Genomic DNA, 14,353 nt, shown 5'->3' on the forward strand with positions numbered 1-14,353 from the left:
CATCTATTTCTTTCCTTCCCCCCTCCTCCTCCTGTTTGTTTGGAAGAATGGGGGAAGTTAAAACATGTGCCACCCACTGGTTTCAGGAATTAAGCTCCTTTTAAGAGGAACTTCTAGACTTATATAATGGCACTTTAAGAAATGGTCCCTTCCTCTGAGAAAACCAGACATTGCAGCATGATATCTCCATGACCCATTTTATCTGATCTTGGCTGGATCTAGAGACATCAAAAAAGCATTTCAGGAAAACGCATTGTAAACTTCATAGTGGGAAATCACATTGGCGAAATAAGGAACTCCATAGTGCGAGTAGATAAATAGGTACCGCTGTGGCAGGAAGGTAAACGGCGTTTCTGTGTGCTCTGGTTTCCGTCACGGTGTTCCATTGTGCTAGAAGCGGTTTAGTCCTGCTGGCCACATGACCCGGAAAGCCGTCTGTGGAGAAACACTGGCTCCCTCAGCCTGAAAGCGAGATGAGCGCCGCAACCCCAGAGTCACCTTTGACTGGACTTAACTGTCCAGGGGTCCTTTACCTTTCTTTTTTAACCCTTTATGGATGGAAACAAAAGCTGAGTTTATGTGAATGGAGGAGAACTTCCACAGACCATGTGTGGCTGTTTACTTTTACCCTACTTTTCTCTTTCTCTCCATTGTAGGTATTGCCATACCAGATACACTGCCCAAGAATCCTGGGAACTGAAGGGCCCTGGGAAATGTAGCCGTGAGGGGTATAATATAGTTCCCAGGATTCAGTGGGGATGTGCTTTAAATGTATGTTGTGCACACAGCCATCACCTCCTCTTTCTGTGTTTCCTCCCTTCTCTTAGCATTAATTACTCAAATGCTATAATTAATTCCTAGACTCCTCATGCCGGATACATAATCTTGTTATTCTGAATTAAAATTAAAGGATCACTTCAAGCCAAAGTGTTTACTGTTAAAATATGTGTGAGAATTCCTCACCCCGAGAGGAGCCCATTCTGTGCGAATTACCTGCCCTGTAGAATCTGCCTTAGGAGTGGCAGGAGATAAGTCCAGAGCAGAGACCCATGCAGCGACATCGCTGTAACTGAGTCCATTGTGTGAGCTGTCCATATGCTTGGCAATGGCTGTTACCGGGGAGGGGGCTTGACCCCTGCAGGAGCAGCACCCCAAAGTTTATACATGCCTCCAACTATGTGTCTTCTCCACTCTTCTGTTGCAACACCTTCATGGGACTCTTGTGTTCACTTCCCTGAAAAATTATTTGGAAAACGCTGACTCCAAAAGTTGCTCAGTCTAAAACAAGCAACAGTTCTCAGTTCAAGAAAGCATTCCTTAGCATTCCTTATAGAACTACTCATTCTGTCCTTATTTTTAAATTATTCCTCCCAGTTTATCAAAATCCCAAAGCTTTGATCAACTTAATGTTGCAGCCACTATAAACTTTTCCCACCAAGAACCGTAGTATCATTGGGCAGCTCCTAGGGGAGCTCGACTGAATTGAGGTGCCTCCATTTGGGGCATTGCCCTTTAAGAAAGCACTCTGACTCCAGGGGAATTATCTGGTATAACAGGGATCAGATCTTTCAGAAACCCAAAATTTTGCATTCCTCATACAGTGCATCAAGCTGTGAGGTGTTCTCTGCTGCTGTTCTGGAGAAGTGAATTTAAAGAGTCCCATGTAAGCATTGCAGTGAAAGTGTGTCAAAAGAAAAGAGAGATGTAGTCATAGAGTTGCCTGCATGGCACAAGGGAAGGAAGCTTCTGCACATGCACAGAAGGCTGCATCCAATGTTCATCACACTCAGAGTACACCTATTGAAATTAATAGACTGAGTACAATATAGCCCACTGATCCTGGCTTCCTGAACAAAACCCCAGATGGAAGATCATAACCAGAGTGGAATGCAACCTAGCCTGTACAAATAAACTCTGCCAGCCATGTTTTAATGACAAAGGGACATGTAAAAACTTTCTTTTGCCTGTGTGAGACAGATGTTGAGACAATGTGTGATTGACAAGGGCATGTCTGGATCTCAGATTTCTGCCGACACCACTCTTCTTCTGTGACATATCCATGATGTTTTGATGACACTGTAAGAAATGTATTGTGGGAAACTGTGAGAACTTTTAAAAACTCGTGTAACCTTTCTTCTGGCCTTCTTCTTCTATGTTCGCTTTACACATCAAAACCTTTGTTGCAACAAATAAATGATCAGGCCTCCTGGTCACTGATTTGCTCCTTCATTGCTTGGCTGAAGTCTCTCATTTTCTGACCAATCCAGAACCCACAGGGCTAGACTCTAGCAAAGATTGGAGATGCTTTAAGTAGCACACCCCAAGATTTGTCCTTTTCATGTACAGATGGCAGTGATGTAACAACTGCTTACGCTGCCTGCATAGCATGCAGGTGTGGAGGCTTGCAAAGCAAGGTCTACAAAAATGCTGTTCAAAATCCCTAAACTGCAGAACTTCAAGTGTGAAGTGACCCTAATTCACCTATGGGACTGTGTTGAGATGTCTGTTGGCTGAGGTTTTGGGGCATGGGTGTAGTCAAGGGAGGGGGGCAGCTGCCCCCATTAAATCAAGTAAATCAATACTCAACTAAATGAGGTTCTGCCCCCCCCCCGACATAAATCCTGGCTATGCCCATGTTTTGGGGTTCATTCTCTGGGAAGCAAGTTTCAACTCATGGCTGTCAGCTGGTCTCAAATTAGGAGCTTTGAATCTTTGGGTAAAGCAGTTTTGCAGAAATGATTATGAAACCCTTTTATAAAGAAAAACTACTCATCATTTTTTTGGAAAAAATAAATATAGTATATTGCATAAGATGCTGCTGAAATTGCTTACTAGGTCAAAATACCAAGAAAGGAAGGAAATATCCTATGTTCCTAAAAACCAAAGTAAAGTTTATGGGCCATATTCAACTACTCTATTTTGCTAGCACAACGGGGCTTCCCCTTCTCCTGCGCCTCCTTCAAAGACGCCTGGTGGCTGGGCTCCCAGAAGAGCATGTGGCACAGGGAAATTGCTCCACTGGGCAAGCAGAAGTGCTATGCTGGATTCCATCCTAGATGTCCCTGAACCCCACGATAAGCTTTGCGATATCCCATATAAGAAATCTCCATGATGAGGGGACTCCCTCCTTTATGCCCAAGAATATGGTAGTTTATTCAGTCCAAATTACCCTGCCCCTGCTGTATTTGCACATCAGAGAGTGGGAGGGAGATGACCTCACCTGAAGCAGATAACCTTTTGGTATGTGTCCCCCCCTACACCCCCAACTCCTATTCACCAAGCTGTTATCTGCCCATGTGTGTTCAGATGGCTGTTAGGGTCCCTTCACATTACTGCCCACTCTGCATCCAGTTTTCTGATCAGACTCAAGCTGGTTTGAAAAAAGAGACTAAATGAACAGCAGTCTTTGTCAAGAAACCACAGGATCAACATGCATTGTGGCTAATGTCATGTGAATGTGGCTTAAAAAAAAATAGCAGTGAGGTGCAGAGTCAGTGGTATTGCGCCAGGGAAGCAAATCTGGCATCTGAGGCTTAAAAAAAACCCAGACCCCCACCTTCCAACCAACTGATGTCACTCTGATGGACAAGAGGATGGGTTTGATTTTGTCTGAGTTGTGCGCCCACTTCTCTAGAAGAGTAGTGCTGCCTGCAAAGGGGCTTTCAAACAGCCTCTCACTGCATTGAAGTCCCAACACCTGGGGCATCAAAGTGCAGCATGAGCTGATGTCCCTATGATTTCCCTACGATTTCAGGTGTTTGTCAGGTGGGTGGTCCCAGTGACTTGTGAAATTTGGCACTCCAGGGGTGAGGGAGATAACACACTCACACCCCATTTTCACATACCATCCATGCCCCAAATTCATCAACTTTCCATTCAGGCTCATCCATATACAGTTACACCCCATTCATAAACGCCCACACATTCCTATTCTACCCCTATACACACCATACATTTAAAGCATACCCCAAGAATCCTGGGAGCTGTAGTCTTCCCCTCACAAAGCTATAATTCCCAGCACTCTTAAAAACTACAGCTCCCAGAACTGCCTTTAAATGTATGGTGCATATACAGCCATAGCCATTTAAACCACTACTGGCCTTATTCTTTCTCTCCTTCCCTCCCCAGGTGTGGCAACTGGGACTACCAAACACACAGAGAGACATGTCTCGTGGCATACAGAAACAACCTGGAAAGAGGAATTGACATTGACTCCAGCCTCCGGACATGATTCTGATTACAAAACTTTACTTAGAGTATAATATGGTTCTTATTAAATTGCTTAGAAACATAAAGATCTTTATATAAAAATTCTAGCTACATTCAAGTTGTGCAGAGTCTTTGTCACTCTAAAGCAGATAGTTTGAAGCGGAGAAATGGCCTGCTCTTGCAGCCCTGTTCCTGCTAGCTGGTGCCTTTTTCATGGTTCTTCCTCAGGAAGGCAAAGGTTTCTCACATGCATAGAAGCTTTGAAAGTTACAGGGCACATCATTCCATTCCCCAGCCTCATGGATCTGGGCACAGTCTTCCTTGGTTTCATGGTCGTTGGGCTCGCCTTGTCTCCATTTCCTAAACGAGGAAGGCAGTTAAGATACCCTGAAGAACCTGGCAAGAGTTCTTCTCTAGCCACACCATCCTCTGCTCCCCCTCTGCCCCCAATACTAGAACTGCCAAGCTATTCCTTCTCTATTTTCCGTTCTTTACTTGGGCGGCTTTGGACACAGTCACTAGCTTATTTGTGTTGCTTATCTCACTCCCTTCTTCCATGCAATTCAAGGCATCCCACCCAGGCACAACCAATCAAAGAGGCTCCTTTTAACTGACAAGCAGCTGGTGGTTGGTTAGAAGGAGCCTCTGTGGAGGAAACAATGCTCCGAAGCAGCAGCACCCCCCACCCCCTGCAGGGAAAGCAGCTTGTATTGAAACCATTGCAAGGAGCACCTGGAATACAAACCTCTTCCTTTGGAAATAACAAAAATGCTCCTTTTAGAAATGGAGCTTTTCCCTCCTCTCCAAAGGAACTTGCAAAGCCCCTTTTTGCGGTGCTTCCTGAAGTGCTATGCAAAGAGCTTTGCAGGCCCTGTGTTTGGGAAACACTGAACCCTGGGCTTGCTAAGCACTTTGTCCAGAGCCCCCCAAACACCTGATGATCTGCATGCTTGGGAAGTGTTGCACAAGGGACTTTGCAGGCATGGCCAGTGGTTAGTGCCTTCAAAGCCCCCTTCAGCCAAGGTTTGCCCCTTATGTGCCCCACACCTGAAACTGTCTACAGGCTGCTGGTTCCCTGCTCCCACCTCAGCCATTGTTGTTTCTCTTCCCATCCACGGCTGGTGGCAGCTGCTCCTATTCTGTCAAGCTGGAGCAGGCTAACCAACGTGGTGCATTCCAGATGTGATTGGCCACCAGCTCCCATCAGCTGGGGTTGGACTAGATGGCCCTTGGGGTCCCTTCCAACTCTACAATTCTATGATTCCCCCTTTAAAAAAATAGGAAACAATTCCCTGAGTCTGCCCAGTTCTATGAATTTGGGTTCCTACACATGAACAAATACATGAGAGAAGTTATGGGGATAGGGAGATCCTGATCCAGAGTAAAAATGTGGACTGAATAATCTTTGAGGTTGCTTGGAGGAGTTTGCTATGATGGTGGTATAAATCAGGAAGGGTGAGCCTCTCAGAAAGGTCTGCCAACTCTCAAGGCAATTTGCAGGTGGTGTGAGAGAGAGTGGGGTGCAGCAGAAGGGGGGGGGTCAAGGGGTCAAGGGGAGTCACCAGGCCAAGGACTGTTTAGCTACTCCTGGGATAAAGAAAACACTGTAGACCAGGGGCTCAGCAAAGCTCCCGTCTCTGTTGTCTTCCCAGGATGGCCAAAACAGGAGCCTTGCCAAGTGCTTGCTGGGTCACAGGACACAGCAAGGGCTTGGCTTGATGGGCGAAGTGGTGACGTTCATGGTCCTCTGTCTTACTTGTAGTTGTTTAAGTAACTGATGCCATCAATCCACCTCCATTGCCCTTCTTCATTGATATCAGTGAGTCCAATCCAATAACGCTCATTCTTGGTTCGAGACTCTAGGAAATTCTGCAAGACCAAAAAGGAGAAGATGGTATCAAGCTGGAGAAGCTGCTCTGGTTCCATATTCACAATCACCAACACAAATTAGAAGAGTAATTTCATTCACAAAATGTAGGCTCAGTACAGCAGTAGGTTATGTAAAATCAAGAATGATTCCTGTGAGCTGGGATCAGTTAATCCAGGCAAAAAATAAGGATCCCTCTGTACCTCAGCATCCATCTGGATGACTGCCCCTCTTCCAGTCCAGTCCTAGACATGTCTACTCAGAAGTCAGTCCTACTGAGTTCAGAGTGGGGCTTACCCCCAAGATGAGGGTATAGGATTGCTGAGTGCATGATTCAGTACTAAGATGTACTTCCAACCAATCTGCTTTCACTGGGGGTGGGGCCACATCTCGTCAAATCAATCCCAATGAAGAAAAACAGAAAAGCTCCCTGCCTCTGAGGAAGATGCTCCCTGTATCTCTGCATGAGTCCCTGCTCTGGGCTTGCCTTCCCTAGTCAGGAAGCATCTTGATCAGCAAACCTGGATTTCCAGAGCCACACTTGCCACTAAATATCTACAGAGTGTCCACATGGCCTACTTTACAGATAACAGTTCTCTGTTTGAAAGAGTTCTCTATTTCAAATCCAGGTTAAAGATGCAGAAGGGAGAGCAAAGATCTTCAAGCTGCCCGTCTACATTTAGCAGCACTGGGACAGAGGACTGAGCAGGCAGACCCAGGGGAGAGGGTATTGTATTCCTATTTAAACTGAAGCCATTATATCTATATTTGTGTTTATCTATATATCTATACATATTCATATGTAAATCTTTTGTAACTCTCCTCTTTTTTGATACTTTGTTTCATTTTTGTAGGTGATTCATAAGTGGCCACCATCACTGTCTGGCTGGTCTTTCACTCAGGGTGAAACTGAAATCGCTGTCAATCACCAGCAGCTGAAACATCACATGCAGGAAGTGTTTTGTACTGTTTTCTCTGCCTGTTCAGCTTGCATTTAAAGATGATCTTATCTAATTTGCACCTTCCAAAACAATATGTGAACCTAAGCAAAGCCATCATTCAACATTTGAATTTCTCTGAATTTTGCAATGCAGTTCTCCAACCAAGTACAAAAAAAGCATCTATTAGGGTAATATTTGCACATAAATGCACATATTCGTAAAAATAGCATAACAAAATGCATTACAGCTTTCCAAAAATTCACTGAAGAGGCAACAAATCCCCACCCCAGCCAAGACTCCAGCACCTTTACCTGCTTGGCCTCATCATGAATAACCACCAGGCTTGAATTGCGCTCTCCACAAAGTGACTTAGCCGTGTGCCAAGTAGCCTTCCGGAGGGAGAAGTAATAACACCGACCGTCAAAGTATTCCCATTCCCTGCTTCTGGAACCACATGGGAACACTGGCAAAAGAGAAAAGGCACAGAATGAAAGCCCTGACCGTGGCTTCACCCAATGGACTGCAGGTGGAGCGGGCACGCTCCGGCCATCCTTCCACAGCCTTCCCCACCAGGAGGAGAGACTCTTTCTGTTTTCATATAGGCATGCTTTGTAAATTGTGAAGAACAGTTACAATGTGGGGCTTTTTAGGGGATAGAGAAAGCCTTTTCTCCCTCTCTCAGCATAGCACTGGATGGGGGCATCCCGTGAAGCTGAAGGCTGGAGCATTCAGGAGAGACAAAAGAAAATACTTCTCCACAGAGTAGATAGTGAAGGTGGAATTTGCTCCTCTAGGGGGCAGCGATGCTCATTGAGGCAGCAGCAGCAGCAGCAGCAGCAGCAGCCGAGCCCATTTCATCCCTGTAATCCTGAGGGCGCTGGGGTTGTGAGGGTTTGCAGCATATCAACGGCACAAGCTCATGAGTTACACCTGTTTCTAAGCTCCTCCAGCTCAAGGGACTCACAGAGTTCCTGGCCCATGAGGTGTTTGGAGTTCAGGCTTCCCTGGAAGATGCCACGTTGATCGGGAAGACCTGCCTTCTAAAGCCAGGCATTGGAGGAATGATTGTGGGTGACAAATTATGCCCCTCCTGCAGTGGAAACAGGCTCTCTGGCGTAATGCCAGGCGAGAGCCACCTCCCCCAGGCTATTGCAGCCGCAAGCCCCAGGTGGTTTTGGCAAGACACTTACGCTCCTTGCTCATTTCAAGCTGTTTATGTAACTTTTTCGCTTCTGAGGAAAACTTTGATTCTGAAATTGTAAGAAGAGATACAAACACATACAATGTTACCCATATGAGGCAAAAAGAGATATGGTGGAGAGACCTCTTCTCTCATTCCATTTGAACTAACCCAGAATAAGCCAGACTCTGGCAGCCTGGAAGCCACATTTCTTAGAAAATAAACCCTGCTGAGTAATTTGAGGGGAAAACACTCTGTACATGCTTAGACTTAGACACAGTGGCCACTTTCCATGGTTCAAGTTTACCTTTCATTCCCTCCTAACTCTCCTTTGCCCGACTATACTGTGAAATATAGTTCTGCAACTTTGCAGCTGTACGCCGTACTGAAAGGCTTCCCAGCCCATGATGTCACCAAGAGACTTCCTGCTAGTCCCCAGAACTGTCCATATATAAGGACTTGAACATCATGCAGCACTTAAAATATTCTCAGTGGGATTTCCAGTACTTATTTAGATTCTTGATCAGGGATACAGAACATGTGGCCCTTCAAAGGCTGCCCTTCACAAAGCACATCTGCAGATATGCACGTTTCTTCTTCAGTTGAATTCTGCATCCTTGTCTGCCATCAGAGGCCTTGCTTCTAGGCAGCAAGAGGGGCCTTCAACCACATCTGTGGCTAGTTATGGCGTTGCCGCCTCAATAAAGTCCTCATCCCTCCAGCAGGCCTCCCCACAGCACTGCTCCAAGAAGGCCAAAAGCAAGAAGGGAGACCCTGAAGGAAACAGGGCTGGGCTGGGTGGGTGGCCCAACAGTCTGAATCAAGGTAAGGGAGAAATGAACAGGTTGTCCACAGACTAGCTGCCTGTTCTGGCAGCCTTGGGCCCTGACTCAGTAGTCAGTCGGTGGCTACAAGTCCAATCTGGTTATTTTGGAAGAAGAAGAAGAAGAGTTTGGACTTGATATCCCGCCTTTCACTCCCTTTCAGGAGTCTCAAAGCGGCTAACAATCTCCTTTCCCTTCCTCCCCCACAACAAACACTCTGTGAGGTGAGTGGGGCTGAGAGACTTCAAGAAGTGTGACTGGCCCAAGGTCACCCAGCAGCTGCATGTGGAGGAGCAGAGACGCGAACTGGTTCCCCAGATTACGAGACTACTGCTCTTAACCACTACACCACACTGGCTCTCTTTTAAACTGTTTTCACACTGGGCTTAAATGTGAGAGTCTGAATGGGGGGGGGGGATCCCTCCCACATTTTGTCATAATGCTACTGAAGCGTTTCAGACTTTGGAGTCCCTCAATTACCATTGGAGAGCAGAAGCCCCAGCAAGATAATGATCAGCAGGTAAGCGAGCGCCAGGAGCCCATAAACCAGGAAAGAGGAGCTCCATTTCCACCGGAGGAAGAATCTGTCTTCAAGAAGAAAGATAGCAACAAATTTCAAGCAAAATTGTATGAAGTTGGCTATCAAGTAACATCCAGTGGGGTCACTCTGGGTGTCTAAAATTACGAGAAATGTAAGGGATGTTGGTTTTTGTTGCTTTAAAGGTTGGTTCTCCCCCCCCCCCCCAGTTTATGGTGGACGGTGAATTAAGCAGAGCAGTTCTGGATTGATGTGTTTGAGAGCTGTTGGCAGGAGGGAGGTACATGTGTTCCAGGCCCCCAGCCAGCAAGGGCCCCAGACTCTTAGCTATCATTTAAAAAATGTAAATGAATCAGACATTTCTAATGGAAATTATGAAACAGAGTGTGGAAACAACAGCTTTGGCACCTGGGAAGCAGCAGTGTTGCTTTGGGTGCATTGACATCCCTACCAGCAATGGAAGAACAGCTCAATTTCAGTCTCCCACTTTCTCGTTCCAATCTTAAAGTCACACCTCCACATTTCTGCAACATTTCACATTTATATGTAAAAACCCCTCATGAAGATTCATGAGCATAATATTGTGAATTTATCCTATTAAATATATTTTTAAATGCAGTTGTCACTAATGTATGTATTTTACAACAATTTCCCTCAATAATGCATCTTGTATGTTGTTTTCACTAATATATTCATTTTTATGCACACTCTCCTCAAATAGATGCATTTTTGTAAATACTGGTTGGAGAACTGCACCACAAAATCCAGGGGCGTTTAAATTTTGTAGGATGGCTGTGCTTTGATTCTCATATATGTTGTCTCCAGTCCCAGCTGGATTTTCTAGCTGCCTTGGGTCCTGACCCGGTAGTTAGTTGGAGGCTATTCTACAAATCCAAGTTGGTTATTTTAAACAGTTTTCAAGCAGTACTTAAATGTGATAATCTGAATGAGGTGGAAATGAATTAGGCAAATTTGCCTTTAAACATGAACAAAATTGAGTTCCTCATCCCTACCTGTGACTAAACCTGACTAAACAGAGCAGCAGGGACCCAGGAGCTGGGTCTGCTGGTACAGGTCCCAGAACATAACAGTGCAATCCACCGTATGTTTTCTTGGAATAAGTCCCATTGCATTCAATAGAGCTTACTCCCAGGAAAGTGAGAATATAAATGAATTAGACCTCCTATCTCCAGGTCAAGTGAAGTGCAAAGTAGTAAACTGCTGTTAGAGACCGAGTTGGTCAAAGAAAGTTTGACAAAAGTCATGAGCATGTAAATCTTCCTTCCAGCTGTATCTTAAAATACCTGCCACTGCCAGTCTCCTGCCCTAGCATCTCCTCTACCTGGCACTACCTGTACCAGGTACCTGAAGCCAGGTGAACACTTTGCTGCTCAGTGTGCAGTTTCACCGTGGCTGCTTATTGAAGTGGTGCCCACTCTAAAGCCACTGGAAGGAAAGGAAACCCCTTTACTTCTCCCCTTTCCCAAATCAGCCGTAGACTCCCGTCATAAAAGCCAATGGACATATTTATCTGAAATTTGGCAGGTTTTTCACCCTGAGGAATTTTGATTCCTCTGTGATATCTACTATTTTCCAACCATTTGCTCAGTAATATCATCTATTTTCTAACCATTTGCCCATAAAACACTATGGGATAAAGTGACACCCCCCCCCATAATGATACAGTCTTCCCTTACGGGAGAACCACTGCAGCTATTTGGCAGGCATCTCTCCCTTGGAAAGGAGGACAATGTCTGCAAATTTTATCAACTTCTGCCCATAAATTTAAGTTATGCACATTTCTGAGTCCCTGGATATATATGCCTGTACTTTAGCAGGGAGACTAGGCCTGCCAGTTTGGTAAGCTTCTGTCCAAAGCAAGTGGACCACTTAGATCCAATAGTGAATTCAGATCTGGACTCTGTTACCACAAAGTGCTTCCAGATGAGAGAGAGTGCTCCTGAATTGCCAAATCTGGATCTAAATCTTGAGGCCAGGGCACACCCCAAATATTTACCTGCTGTTCTGGGTGCCTTGGCTTCTTCCGTCTCTGCCAGGTATACACGGTCTCCATCTTCCTCTTGCTCATAAACACCAAGTAGAACCATCTTGCTCTTGTTTTCAAATTTCTCCTCTTGCTGGGTTATAATATGAGCGGCAAATTGAGGAACTTTATCAGGAAATATAAAGATCTATTTCCTTCCCTCTCCTCCCCCTATTTCTTAGGAAGATCAGGGGAAATTCAGACACGTGCAGTCCCCTCGTTTCAGGGAATAAATTTCCTTAAGAAGGAACATCAGTTTCTGCCCCCTCCTCCTCCCAGTCTGCTCCCTCTTCTCCCTCTGACCACTCATCATCATCATCCCACCAAAAGCTGTAGCCATAAATAAAATAATTGTTTAAGCCCCACACTTTGTTAATGTTTTCTATGGTGACTTAGACACATGTGTGTGTGCATGCACGTGCGAGTATCTCAAAGAGATGGGGCGCTCGTGTGCTACAGCTGCTGTTGTAACAATGGCTGCTGCTTGGGCAGGGGAGGGGGTGTTGAGCCCTGCAGCCCCCTCCCCAAAGTTTCAACCTGTACCCCCAACCATGCATCTTCTCCACTCTTCCCTTACAATGCCTGCATTGGAATCACATGTTCACTTCCCCTTAACTGCAGCATGAAAATTTATTTGGAAAGTGCTGACTCCAAAAGTGCAAACACCCAAGAACGTCTTACTCATCCTTTCCTTATAAAATGGCTTGTTCTCTTTGTCTTTTAAGGCCCTGCCCCAGTTTATCAAAATCACAAAGCTTTGATTAACTGAACATTGAAACCACTATTAATCCCCACCCCCACAAAGAACTGTATTGCCTGCCTGCTAATGATGGGAGTCTAAATGACTTGAGGTGCCTCCATTTTGTGTATTGCTCTTTCAGAAAACACAGTGACTCAGGTGGAATGAAGTGGGCACAGAGCCAGGGGGTGAAACGACCCTTATTCCCCCACTGGGTGTTCAGAGATGTCTGTTGCCTCTTTAGGATCGTTAGGGCTCAGGAATTGGCTCTAGTACTGAGGTTTTGGGATTTATTCTCTGGGTAGCAAGTTAAATCTCACGGCAGTCAGCTAGTCTCAGATCAGGACCTTTGAATCTTTGGATAAAAATCCTGCTTTAAAAGAAAGACCACTCAATGTGTCATTAGGATTTTACCTGCTCATCCTTTGTCTCCCATTCCAATAATATGTTATACCTTTTAAACAGCACTTTTACATTCCATTCCAACAGGTCTCTCTCCAGTTGTGATATTTATTCCCCAAATCCTCATATCCTATCTTTCTTAAATACTTCATTCAAATGATATTGTATCCATGTTGTTAATTTCCCTGATAATTCCTTAAATTATTTAAATTTATACTCTCCTCCCTCGTTTTAATAAATTTCTATAAGTTGTCCACCCTTCTATCATGTTCTATTTCTTTACTGCTATAGCTTCCAATGGTGAGAGCCAAAGTGGTGTTTTTACCTCTAATAAATTCTTGTATTTATCCCATACTCTATAGAATTTTTCCCTAATTATATGATTTGTAAATCCTTTATGAACTTTCACCTTTTCATACCATAAATATGCGTGCCAACCAAAAATATTGTCATGACCAGTGGTTTTTCTTTCCGGGGGGATGCAAGGGTACGCATACCTCTAAACATTTTGTGAATCTAAGTTTGGCCTCATTGAGGGGCAGTATTTCAATATGAGTAGGAAAATGAGAGTACCCCTAAACATTTTTTAAAGGAAAAAAAAGCACTGATCATGACTTTCTAAGTCTAGAACAGTGGTACCTTGGTACTTGAATGGCTTGGCTCCAGAAACTGTGTCTGAGGCATTTGAAATGAGGAAGAGACATCACCTTCATGGGTTACCATGTGGAGCTTTGGAACAGAGAGAGCAAGTTCCAGGACACACAATGGACTCCTCTGGAGTCCTGTTCTCATCACACACTACCTTGGCATAATGGGAAGGAACAGGAGATTCAAATCCTGTTGTCCTTCTAAAAAGCAAGTGGTGGGGCAATCAGGATTGTCCTTCTTAAAACTGCTCTAATGGGATGATGGGTCCAGTGAGAGGGGATTTGCTTTGTATGCAGAAAATTACCTGTTCAATCCCCGGCATCTTCAGGTAGTGCAGTGAATGTCCCCTGCCTAAAACCCTCCCAAAGACACCACTGAAGGACAGGATGGGGGGTGTTTGTGTGAGAGGGAGCCTCTCCCTTCCCCCACTGAGATCTTGATCTAAATCAGCCCTCTCAGTGTCTTCTCATAAAGGAAAATCTGTGCAGAGTCCCAAGCAAAGGATCCAGTGTTGCCAGGATTGTGTACACAGACAGTTTAAAGTGGATCTGATATATTCCAGGTATACTTGTTTTTCACATTGCCCACACAATGTTATACTCATCCAAGTGGCAGCCTGCATTCTCCCCTCCCATATTTAATTCAGGTTTTTGATCAGTGGATAATGCAGTAGGGTAAGAAAATCCCATATAAAATCAAATATTAGCTAACTGTGGATCTTTTTAAAAAAGGAAAAAGGAAAAAAAAAAAAGATGTGTAGTGATGTTTTGCTGGGTGCCATCTGTCACCACACACTGCTGACAGGGCCCTGTGTGACACACATGGTGGTGCTTTGGGCTGCTATTGTTGTTTTTTACCCACTGGACTGGTCTACTGGTGAACATACACATTTAAAGGCTGCTAAACAATTACCTTCCCACATGCCCACAGTGGACCTCAGTGTTCCAGAACTCAGGCAGAG

General features: G+C 44.9%; 1 protein-coding gene across 1 annotated transcript; it reads right to left on the reverse strand.

The window, feature by feature from the left end:
* Nucleotides 1–4,231: 4,231 nt before the first annotated feature.
* Nucleotides 4,232–11,771, reverse strand: LOC308468397 (hepatic lectin-like). The gene is made up of 6 exons (XM_080990541.1): nt 11,577–11,771; nt 9,502–9,609; nt 8,208–8,267; nt 7,329–7,480; nt 5,966–6,078; nt 4,232–4,569 (listed from the first exon to the last, which is right to left on the reverse strand). The coding sequence occupies exons 1-6, from the start codon at nt 11,665–11,667 to the stop codon at nt 4,434–4,436; spliced, it is 660 nt and encodes a 219-aa protein (XP_080846667.1). The 5' UTR covers nt 11,668–11,771; the 3' UTR covers nt 4,232–4,433.
* Nucleotides 11,772–14,353: the final 2,582 nt, after the last annotated feature.

This window comes from Podarcis pityusensis (genome assembly GCF_964106645.2).
Source record: "Podarcis pityusensis genome assembly, chromosome: 2".
Taxonomy (NCBI): Eukaryota; Metazoa; Chordata; class Lepidosauria; order Squamata; family Lacertidae; genus Podarcis; species Podarcis pityusensis.